At 49.0% G+C, this 12,116-nt stretch overlaps 1 protein-coding gene across 2 annotated transcripts in view; it reads left to right on the forward strand.

Moving 5' to 3' along the window:
• LOC119390743 (uncharacterized) overlaps positions 1–12,116 on the forward strand; it is a 490,304-nt gene that overhangs the window by 84,849 nt on the left and 393,339 nt on the right. For both annotated transcript variants that reach the window (XM_049414914.1, XM_037658433.2), the window contains exon 11: positions 8,336–8,482. In XM_049414914.1, coding sequence (XP_049270871.1) covers positions 8,336–8,482 — 147 coding nt within the window. The remainder of the gene's footprint in view (positions 1–8,335; positions 8,483–12,116) is intronic.

Below are 12,116 nucleotides of genomic sequence, written 5' to 3' on the forward strand. Positions count from 1 at the left end.
TGTGGCGATAAGCACTCCAGCCGGTTCTGGGTTTTCGCAGCAGTTTCAGATACACACGGAGCACGTACTTACGGCCCCCTCCAATGCGTCTTCTCCGCTCTTCACACGCCCGCTGGACCATCTTTGTCACGAGCACAAATGGTAGACTATGTCGTCCGTGGGCCAGCTCGCTTACGCGACACTGTTGCCGTGTTTTCCGATGATCCCTTGCCTCATGCGCACTTCGGCGACACTGTCGACAAATATGAGCTACCGTGCTCCGCAGACCATCGTTTTGCCCGTCGCGCGAGTTCTCGTGCCCCCATCGGTGCAGAATCCATGCTGTCTTCCATGCCCTAGATTCCCACCCTTTGGGTCTGGAGTGCATGGCGGCGAACAGGCGCAGTTCTTAGGTTCGGAGAACAGCGCAATGTCTTACCCGTAGAACAGCTCCAGGTAAGACATTAATTTCCATTTCGCGAGCAACACCGCTATGGGAAACGTTCAGCGACTACAGGTGGCGCATAAGTGCACTGCGCCGACAGCGCCACGGCTGCATTTCAGATTCCAGTCATGTGCTGCGAATTGTCGTCTCTCCGTCCGCTACTCCCGCGCTGTATGTAATTGTGTGTGCGCAATGGAGGCAGATGTGATAAAACTGGAAGGCTTTAAGAAAGTTAACAGTGTATGATTTTGTAGGTAGTCAAACGAAGACAACGGACATAAATTTGGCATAGTCTTTTCGACGTGACAGAAGGAAGTCAGTGTCTTAATAAGAATTTGTAGGATTTTACGTTCCAAGACAACGATATGATTATCAGGCACGCCGTAGGTCAGGGCTCCGGAAATGTCGGCCATCTGCTGTTCTTTTATGTAGACACATTACGTGCCTCTAGGGATTCTCCTTCACGGAGAAGTCGGCCTTCTGAAAGGGAAATGAGTGCCGCAGGCCAGCTTAATCCTGGAAACATACGGCGTCACCATCAAGGCTTGTATGCACTCTTCCTTATCATTTTGTCTGCTTGTTATATCCTTTGTGTCCGACATATGATGTAGCGTGATCTTAAGTCTTCTCACCACCCATGCGATAGGCGCAAGTAAAACGCACGATCATCGAAATGTGTTGCTATTAGTGCGAAGTTTTGTTCGTTTGAAGACGTTGCTCACGCTACATGAGTGCTTTAGTAATCCTGCTACGTGGTAGTTTTGCACGTATCTTGGCCGTCAAGTAGCACTACAACGGCGTGGCGCGGCTTCGCTTGCAAGAGCAGTTCTGTGAAGCGGCAAAGGCAGTATAGGTGGAGCAAACGTCCAAATTCTAGCCGTACCCGATGCACTGTGCCACGCGTTCGTGGCTCCCTTGCTGTTTTCATTTACAAACTGCGGCACTCGACGACCTGCGGTACGTTGGCGGAAAAACAGCAGGAGTGTACGAGGGAGAATTCCTGTATCCTTCCATGGCTTTCCGCCAAGGAATTCTAGGATGCACGCACGAGAACACTCACTTTGCCGGGTGCCGTTCACTTCCGTCAGCACTGCAACAATATCAGTTAACCTGTGTGGAGCTTAAAGGGCCCCTAAACCACCCAGAGGTCGAAATTTAGTTGGGGCTTTGCAGTTGTGCACGAGTCTACAGCGAACGCTGGCGGAGTTGCACGCACTTTCTCGATTCGCTCTTTCCTATCCTAGGCTGCGTTCGTCGGCTCGTCTATCCCACTGATCTCCACTAGGAGAAGCTGGATGGCGCATCGGGCACGCGGGCGTGAAGCCACCGGAAGCCGCCGTTTTGTCCAGGAAGAGAGCTTTTCTCTTCTTTTTTAAAGAAATATCTGCCTGTAGCGCAGTACACTGTACGACTCAACCGGAATAGTCGTCGGGGAAGACATTTCACGCGTAAGTACCTCAAAGTCGCATTACTTTTTACGCATTTTGTACGTCGCAGCAATCCGCCATATTCGGACGGTGTCGGCACGGCGTCTGTCATCTTTAGTGTAGCATTCGTCGACATCTAAAGTGAGGCGTAATCGCAGAGTTTCAAAAAATAAAAAAAAAACGATCATAACAACAGCTGCCACCCGAGAATATTTGAATTGCGCGACTGAGACGGACAGAAGACGCCAGCTTCCGGGACAAACAGGGGACCTTCCGGTGGCTTCACAAGCGCCCGCCTCGAAGAGCGGGGATGCGCCGGGTCTATCCACCTCTCCGGGTGCCCTTGCTCAGCGTCCGAGGTGGAAACGCCAGAAGCGCGCGCATCTGCTAACAGAAAACAGGCTCTTGTTCGCCCACTGACAGCGTCTCTTGCTCGCGACGTCACTTAATCAAACAGGTGACGTCACGGCGGCTGTTGTCGACAGAGCAAAGGCAGGAAGAGGAGCAGGCGAGCGTCTGTTGGTGGTTTAGTGGCCCTTTAAATTCAAAACTAGCGGCGTCATGCAATTTGTAAACATGACCGGGAACACATGCTTCACACGGACTATACGTTACGAATCCAGCGTTGCCGTTGGTCTCTGAGGCATTGTCGCCACCGATAACTGAACAACCTCGTTCCATGTGGGTAGTTCTTATAGCTATTATCACAGCTTACGACGCAGTGATTCATACGCGACATTGCAAACTACCGCTAACAATTTGAAACGGCCGGCCGTTTTTTTTCCGGCCGCTCATGGGCCGGCTGCTGCACGGAGCAAGCGAGACGCTTTCGCTCACTCCGCACTGCTATGTCACGGGCTCATTGGTTGTTTTCTATTTTATGCGGCGCAGCGCGGTTGGTTGTGCACTGGGAGAATGGCATGTGCCCACAGCTTTTAAAGACGATAGTCTTTCTTGGGGAACTTAAACGCAGAAATTTTGGTCTGTCTGTCTTTCTGTTTGTCGGCACGTCCCTCGATTCAGCTACTCGGCCAAAGTTGAACCACTTGCCCAAGGGCCAGCCATCGTGAACGCCTGACTAGGTTCATACTTGTGTACATTGTTGATCAAAAAGCAAACATTACGCATATCTGAGGCGCAACATCACTAGGTAAGTATCAGGTGATGTGTTCCTTTAATAGAAAATACATATATACGTAATCCTAGAGACCCTAGTTTCTTAAGCTGCGCTGAAAATGCGACTGCGCCGAAACATGGCTTCCTCCGTGCCCTCTGCACGAGCTCATTGTTGTGTTTCGGTTGCTGTTCAGTATTGCACTGTACGAGTGCCATGGGGCGCCGCTCTGGCATTCCTTCTTTATCCAGGCGACGTGAATATAAAAGAGTGTGTGGAGAGTACTCGTTGAGTGCGGACGTTTCTTCTGCTTCGGCGCTTCGCGCCAAACCGCGTGTTCGGGCTGGCTGGCGTCCCCGCCGGTCGCGTTGGTCACCGCCGGTCTTCGCCTGCTGCTGCGCCGGGACTACCAGCCCGCAACACAGCATTCACGTTTCCCGACGTATTGCCAGATGGCGTTCATATCTCACGCAGCGCCTCTTCTATCGTCTTTAGACGACATTTGCAGCGAAGCACGCTGATACGCGGCCAATTTTTTATGCATCTCCTTGGTCCTTCCGTGCCCGTGATTCTCGGTCGTGAATTCCTGGCGCGCACGGACATCGTTAATGCGTCGCAAGTGGTGGCTACATGGCAGTGCCCTAAGGCGCCCTACAATCATTTGCAACACTCGTATTGGTCACCGCTAAGCCACGAATGCTACTTTGTGTTTCCCTTTTATGTCGACGGAGTGTCATTTTCGGTCGAAACGAACCATATGGTGCTCGAGCTTGGGAGAGCCCAAGGTCACCTTGAGCGCTGGGCGTTGACTTTGCAGCGCAGCCCCATTTGCTTCACGAGCGAATTTCAGCGCTACCGGAAAGGGATTCAAAGGTCATAGCTGACGCCTTACCGCGTACCCCTATTTCGACGTGTAAGCGTTGTGTCCGCTACTTCCTAGAGGAATCGGGGCTTCCAGATCCACTGGTTCGAAAGGCGTGAACCCTGACGGCAAAGTGACCTTCGAGTAATTGTGGGTAACTTAAAAATACGAGATAAATTGTTTTTTTCTCTATAGTGTCTTTTTAGCATCTCCAATCTGGTTCCGTGTCGGCGCATGGTAGCTTCCACTACGCGACAGTCGTCGTCTTAGCTGTTAATTTCACTTTAGCAAACTCTTTCGCATCGCGTGAAGTCGAAGTTTAAGTCTGGTCTTCAGATTTTTTCAGCTATTTTATTTGAAACAAAGAGCCTGAACCCTAAGCGTACAGCATTCATGCACGTAGTTGTAAGAAGCAAGAGAAAAAATTGGCCGCGTATCTGCGTGCTTCGCTGCAAATGTCGTCTAAAGACGATAGAAGAGGCGCTGCGTGAGATATGAACGCCATCTGGCAATACGTCGGGAAACGTGAATGCTGTGTTGCGGGCTGGTAGTCCCGGTGCAGCAGCAGGCGAAGACCGGCGGTGACCAACGCGACCGGCGGGGACGCCAGCCAGCCCGAACACGCGGTTTGGCGCGAAGCGCCGAAGCAGAAGAAACGTCCGCACTCAACGAGTACTCTCCACACACTCTTTTATATTCACGTCGCCTGGGTAAAGCAGGAATGCCAGAGCGGCGCCCCATGGCATTCGTACAGTGCAATACTGAACCGAAACTGAAACACAACAATGAGCTCGTGCAGAGGGCACGGAGGAAGCCAAGTTTCGGTGCAGTCGCATTTTCAGCGCAGCTTAAGAATCTAGGGTCTCTAGAATTACGTATCTATATTTTCTATTAAAGGAACACACCACCTAATACTTACCTAATGATGTTGCACCTCAGATATGCGTAATGTTTGCTCTTTGATCAACAATGCACACAAGTATGAACCCAGTCAGCCGTTCACGATGGCTGGCCCTTGGGCAAGTGGTTCAAAATTGGCCGAGTAGCTGAATCGAGGGACGTGCCGACAAACAGAAAGACAGACTGACAGAAAGACAGACCAAAATTTCTGCGTTTAAGTTCCCCAAGAAAGATTATCGTCTTTAAAAATTGGAGGACGTTTCAGCTTCGCCTTCTCAATTGCTAGCCTGACTTTGATTCTCGGTGAATGCCTCAACCGTGCCACAAGGTAACGAACGTCTTTGCGCGTAATATTGGCCGCTTCAAGCTATCCTAGAATGCCTACTGCATGTACAGTTGCACAGTCCCCATTACGCCATAATTCTTCCATTTGCGAATCAGCCAAGGGCCCACGACGTGTCCGTAAGGCAACACGCGAACCTACGCAGCTACCCACTTTGTTGATGCTTTTGCTGAATATGATGATTGAAAACTACAGCATCTCCCGCTAAAGGGAGCCATGTGTGGATGCGACGCAGCGGGGAGATGGTTAGCTTGAGCCTCACTGTATAGGCACCGCACACTGACCAGATGGAGCTGCGTTGCTCACACTGCCCCGTCTCAAAGTCTTCGACATTCACCGTTAGGGGCACGCAGAAAATAGACGCGTGCTCGCGTCCCCCATGAATCCCGGCCACAATCCGCCGACAGATGCAGGGCGCGAAACGCGCGCGTCGCGTTCCAATTTCATTGAGGCCGTCTCAAGGTTGCTTTCTTTATCCGCTAGGCTATGTATTCTGGCGCTGCAGTCAGACTGGCAAACTCGACTGAACGGTGCCTATTGTGTCGTCGTGGGATTCTTCAGCAAAGGAAGGAGAGCACGATCGCCCCGCGTCTAGAGCCACAGAAGCAGAGGCGGCCATCGGCCGCTCGTGCCACGTCAAGACGCCGGAGGCGTCGCTGCTGCCTACTCGTCGCAGGAGCATGAAGAGCACGAGCGCCCCGCGTCTAGAGCCATAGAAGCAGAGGCGCCCATCGGCCGCTCGTGCCACGTAAAGACGCCGGAGGCGTCGCTGCTGCCTACTAGTCGCTAACTCGTCCCAGGAGGAAGGAGGGCACGAGCACCCCTCGTCTAGAGCCATAGAAGCAGAGGCGGACATCGGCCGCTCGTGCCATGTCAAGACGCCGGAGGCGTCGCTGCCAGTGATGCCAACCTAAGTAAACGTTTTATCCCTAGATTGACACACGAAGATACCCTAGATTGCAAGAAAAATTCCTAGATTACCTTTTCAACGTCGTCCTTCAGGGTAATTCACCTTTAACAAAGTATAAAGGTCGTTCGCTATGTGGCCCAATTCGCGTGAATTTATTAGAAGCAAAAGACGTCATATTAACAATCACTGAAGGTCTTTTTCTGCATTTTCTGTGGAGTAATTGCTCATGGAGGGCTTGTAGATGGCGCCATTTGCTACAGAGACACACAAATCTGTCATATTTGCTTTGCCTACTCATTGAAGGCATCGATGTGATTGTCTGGGTCACTCGCAAGTCTCTAACCCCTTTCTTGTGGTTGCAGCTTGCGAGGTGGTGGTCAATTTTTTTTTCATTTTCCACATGTCAGTCAGCGTTGCATGACTCGCAGTTGCCTTTTTTACTGGCGGAGAGACATCCTCTGTACTTTCGATCAGCTTCCCGTATGTCCAAATATTTTTGTCACTACTTTCGTTCCTATAAAAACGGCGCGACGGAAAGACTGAAAACACACGATGACTTTTCGTCTCTACAAGCTCCCCCAATTGTCAGTCCTACTTTCGTTCTCTTTCTCTGAAAGTCTCGTGGTCCAGAAGTTATTAGACATGGAGACTTTGCACGGTGAAAGCACGCGGCGAGCGTGAACTTGACATATTTTCATGTGCGCTACAAGAGAAAATGTTCTTTATTTCACAAAGTACCAATCACGACGCTCATGATGATACAAGCGCACGTGCTAAACACTTACGAGGACAAAGACTTAGTAGCAAAACAGCCATTTGGACTAGTTGGTAACGGTTCATATCTTAAAGCATATCCACCCTTTTTGCTTTAAGACGCAAAGACTTAGGACCACGCAGTATGCAGCATATTATAATCTCGCGTTACAAAACTGCTATCGGCTTCACTCCGCCCGCCAGAACGAGACCTCTCTTATATGAAAAACAGCAAATAGCGAAAATTATCGTTTTGGTAGCTTTTCCAGTTGAAAACGCGTGATTACTCAATAATGTCTCCGATTAGTCCGCGTAATGCAACATTTCCAGAGCCTTACAAAAATCGCTAGATTCAACAAAAAGACGCCAAATCCCTGAAAGAGGCAGAAAATCCCTAGATCTAGCGATAAATCCCTAGTATTGGCATCACTGGTCGCTGCTGCCTACTCGTCGCAGGAGACAATGAGGCGCGCGAGAGGGGGAGTGGAGAGCGAACACGAGGCGTGCGGAGAGGGTTTGCGCATGCGCAAACCCTCTCCGCATGCCTCCTCTCCACTCCCCTTCTCCGCAAGGGTAGTCACGCCGCACACCACCACCACCGGATTGAACTACAGATGTCTGAACGCTTTGTAAAGAGTGGGACTTTAAAACACCCACTCGTTGCGCAATACACACGTTTTGAAACCTTTCGCGATTCTACGCTTTTGCCACGCAATATTACACGCGTTAAGGAGACTCCTTCTACTACAAGACATTGATATAGTGTTTTTTTTTCGAAGCTGTTTCAAGCAACGGCATGCCTCTGTGGTAGAACTCCTGCTTGCCATGCAGAATGCCTGTGTTCGATTCTCACTCGAAGCAGAGCTGTTTATTATTGATTTTATTTGCATTTTTCTCGATTTTCCTGTCACGGACAACGCTGATTTCTCGCTCACCACGAACGACGTCTACACCGGCGCCGACACCGGAATTTCTGCGAAACGAGCTTTTTCACGCTATCACGTTAAAATGTATGCGGTGAAAACATACCGCGTCAATAGCATTGTCACCGCCATGCAATGGATGCCAAAAAAAGGATCAGGCATTGGGAACATGCACAATACATATATCTACAGAGAATCGGCACGAAGAAGGCTTAAGACAGGAAGCGGCGTGTTGCTGATGGCTGCGTCATGACTTCGAAATACAACTTCGCGGTCTTGGCCAGGCATTCGAGGTGGAAACAGTGTGAAATACGAGGACGCCAAACACACACTCGAAAAAGCTGCACCCATTGTGTATGATTCTTCATTGACGTCTGCTGCGTACTCGAATTTTGCGCCGTCTCCATATTGAATATGATAAACCAACTCGCCGATGCTTTCACGCTGTCAGACTAGAGGATTGGTGATCACCTGTTAACCAGGTGAGAACAAAGCCAATACGGTAGGTAATCATCCAGCTCGAATATAAAATTTATTATAGCTGCCAGTACAACGTCACGTCTTAATCAGCACATTGAAAATGTTTGCACTACGTTGGCTATTATAAGCAATTTCTACCAAAACGTAAGTTGTCTAATTTTACGACATTGTAAATATGTTTCATTTTTTTCCTACTTAGAGGAACCCGACAACAGTTTCACCTTACAAGGACTGCAAACAGAAGTGTTGTCGGTTCATGCGCCACGCTACCGACAACCGTACTGGCGGGTGGTATGATTGCTGGTATACTCGTGCCGCTGACGGCACACCATGTGACTCGCAACGGGTGAGATACCTCTCACTTTCGTTTACAAGTGTAATTTTTGCACCACATTTCTGTACTTGTTGGCAGAAAACTGAGCGTCTCATTTCGCTCGTATAAGAATGTAGTGGGTCACTGATCATAGTCACAAGAAAGCGCTGCATTGAGTTCGGACAAATAGAGATATAAAATACTGAAAACGCCAAAACAAGACAATGCGGCGCCATATTAACGGTCCTTGCGCGTCTGAAGCCACAAGCAGCCTTATCATGCACATGCGCACAGAACAAGCATCCAGGAAGCGGGAACAGTGCTTTCCGTGTACTCACCAGGCAGAGCAAATACTGCGCACGTATTTCCGTGCACATTCTCGTTGGTAAAACAGCAGCCTTTGCTAACAAATTGTTTGTGGAGATAACATTTGTTTGTACTGCCTTTTCCCCCGCATTGCGCCTTTCATGTTGATAACATGTGTTTGTGTTGCCTTGGTGTCTTTTGTATATGAGTTTGCGCGCCTTGTCTGCTTTCAGTTTCACAGTGGTGCTCACATTTCAGCCGTGCTAGTGCATCGAGTGGGTGAGAAAGAAAATCAGCCCAAAAGCTGTTTCTTCATACTTGCATTTGTGAGCGACAAATACAGGCAGACTCACTGTGGTAATGTGGAAAATATCAGCTTGTAGAACAGCAGTACTTTGAGCTAGTTGGAAGGGATTCATCATAAAGGAAGGTAAGGCGTGCAACGACGTGCAGAAGAAGCGAGATGAGGGTATATTGTAACGCATGTAGTAGCTCCAAGCGTACTCTGACTTCGAAGTGTTTATTCTACTGGCAATGTCAGGTATATGTGTGCACAAGCAAAACGCTAGCGGAAAGAGAAACAAAAACAAGCGTTAAAGAAAATTGTCAATTTTGCATGTGTACACACGCACACATGTGTATACACGCACACATACACACGCACGTACGACCATGCATAAAGTATTGCTGACCCAACCCCGGAAAAAATTTCTAGCGACGCTACTGAAGAACATGATTCACCGTGAAATGCATATGTGGTGAAATTGCCCAGGGCCCGACGACCAGCTTTCAAAGAACATCATCTCCTCCTTGTTGAATATATATAAACATCTCTCACGCTCAAGCAGGTCCAACCGTGACGCTGTAGTCTTTCTGCTGAGAAACAATTTCACTATTTTAACAGGGCAACTTTTGTAGCTCGCCGTAGTTTGGGCGGTGTCACCAGACAACTCCTCAAGTGAGTGTGCGCTACAGAAATAGGACAAGCCCCACAACCGTGTAGACCAGGTGGGAGTTTCAAACGAAAACGAACGCGTGAAAAACAGGGAGAGAAAGAAAGAGATGTAAAATAGAAAGAAAATGCGAAATAGAGAGAGAGACGAAGTGATAGAAAGAATGAGGAAGAGAAAAATAGAGAAACAAAGAGAATAAAGACATAAAAATATACATAGATGGAGAAAAACATAGAAAGAGCGAGAACGATATAGAAAGAAGCAGACATGACAGAAAAATAGAAAAAACAGAGAGCAAGACAGAACATAAAGAAGGAGTGAAATAAAGAGAAACAAACTAAGAGAAAGAAAGGGATGTAACAGAAACCAGAGACAGCGCGTGAAAATAATAGAGTAACTGACTAGTCGCGCCCTCATGGCTATGAAAGGAGTGGTTCCAAAGGCCCCAATATAAAGTGGGGCTTTGGAACACGACTCTTTTGCGTACGGGTCTCCTGCGAAGCACTGCGCTGAGGGCGCGTTCTAGGGCATTGCCCTTGCCAGCAGAGCGTCTAGACATGGTGTCAGATGCAGGATCTTGCCACTGTGATGTGCGATCCCGAGAGTTCAAGTTCTGCTGCTCCCACTGGTACCAGTATTTCCCTTCGCTCTCTGCTGCCGTTCAACTTCGATAACGCAGGTCAGTGGCCGGCATGTATTCAACAGTTTGAAGACGTCTCCCTCGCGCCAGGCCTAGCGCCCGCTGCCGAAGAAACAAAGGTCCGTACCTTGCTCTACTGCATGGGTCCTCAAGCACGTGTTATTTCGTCCTCACTCATGACTGACACGGAAGCTTACGCCTCGTAGGACGCACTCAAGGAAAAGTCCAACGGATACATTGTTCACCCGGTCAATGAAGTCTACGAGTACAGCTGGCTCCACAAACACGATCAGCTGCCCGGGGAGACTAGACGCGTTCCATACCGTGTTCAAAAGCATGGTGAAGAAGTGCAACTACCATATTCCGGAAGAAGACCATTTTGTGTGCGACCGTTTTGTTGTGGGTCTACTGGATTACTGCCTGTCGGACCAGTTCTGCCGTGTCTCGAAGCTCACTCTTCAAGATGCGCTTACTCAAGGTAGCCAGCACCAAGACTCTGAGAAGGAAAAACAAGCTCGGAATTCTCGAGCAGGTCCTCTCAGACGCTCTTGTAAAGAAGCAAGCCAGTGCTCACAGCTCAGACGCGTCCCACGCTGCACACGTCCAGAGCATAACCAGCATCGCATCTCATCGAACGTTTGGTGGGACTACTGTGGTTACTCGGCGCACTTTGTTCAAGATTGCCCGGCGAAGAAGCGTCTCAACCACATTCAGCTGCTCGCAGCAAACGCATCCCGGGACCTTGGCCGGTTGGTCAGCGTTGAACTCAATATACACGCTCTTCGCTTCAAACTGGACTCGAATGCCGATGTGTCTGTTTTAACAATAATATCTGGGGTTTAACGTCCCAAAACCACGATATGATTATGAGAGACGCCGTAGTGGAGGGCTCCGGAAATTTCGACCACCTGGGGTTTTTTAACGTGCACCTAAATCTAAGTACACGGGCCTCAAACATTTTCGCCTCCATCGAAAATGCTTCGATTTTCGCCTCCGTCGAAAAGGAATTGTCGACACCTTGCCCCAAGTGTCAATACCCTGCCTACTTCTCCCGCATCTGTGTCTTCGAGAATATCACCCGTGACACCTTCGCCAATACAACAGTCAACAGCCAGCGCAAATGTTTAGGAACTAACAAGCAAATCTCCTGGCCTGGTCTTGGATACTGCAGTCTGCGGTCATCTTCACCAAGATATTTTCACAGACCTGTCTGCGATGGACGCCGAGAGCAACGAAGCTGCGCAACTTCCTGGGTTTCATGGTGCTCAACATGCACGTTCCGGAAAACGTGTGAAAACACGCAGACTGACGTTCTGGCTTTCTTAATGAAGTATGCATGTTAGTGCGCTGACTGTGTGAGGCTCGTAGAAAATACTAACGGACTAGTCGCGCCTTGATGGTTATGAACGGAGTGGTTGTTAATAAAGTGGGACTTTTGGAACGTGACCCTCGTGTGTACGGGTATCTTGCGAAGCACTGCGATGGCGGGGCGTTCTAGGGCATTGCCCTTACCAGCAGAGCGTCTCGACAAAACAGTAATAGAAAGAGCGACAAAGAGACAAATAGATAGAGAGAGAAAGAAACAAATAGAACAAAACAGATTCAAAGTAGATAAAATAAATAGAGAAAAAGAGAAAGAAAGAAAGAGAGCAACGAAGGTCACCCCCAGCTGCGCTCTTCCTTCAGGCATGGTCCATGCACTATTGTTTACTGCAATTTTTTTATTTTTTTTTCAGGCATGCATGCCTTAGCACGCCGTAGCATATGA

Source organism: Rhipicephalus sanguineus, chromosome 4 (genome assembly GCF_013339695.2).
Source record: "Rhipicephalus sanguineus isolate Rsan-2018 chromosome 4, BIME_Rsan_1.4, whole genome shotgun sequence".
Classification (NCBI taxonomy): domain Eukaryota; kingdom Metazoa; phylum Arthropoda; class Arachnida; order Ixodida; family Ixodidae; genus Rhipicephalus; species Rhipicephalus sanguineus.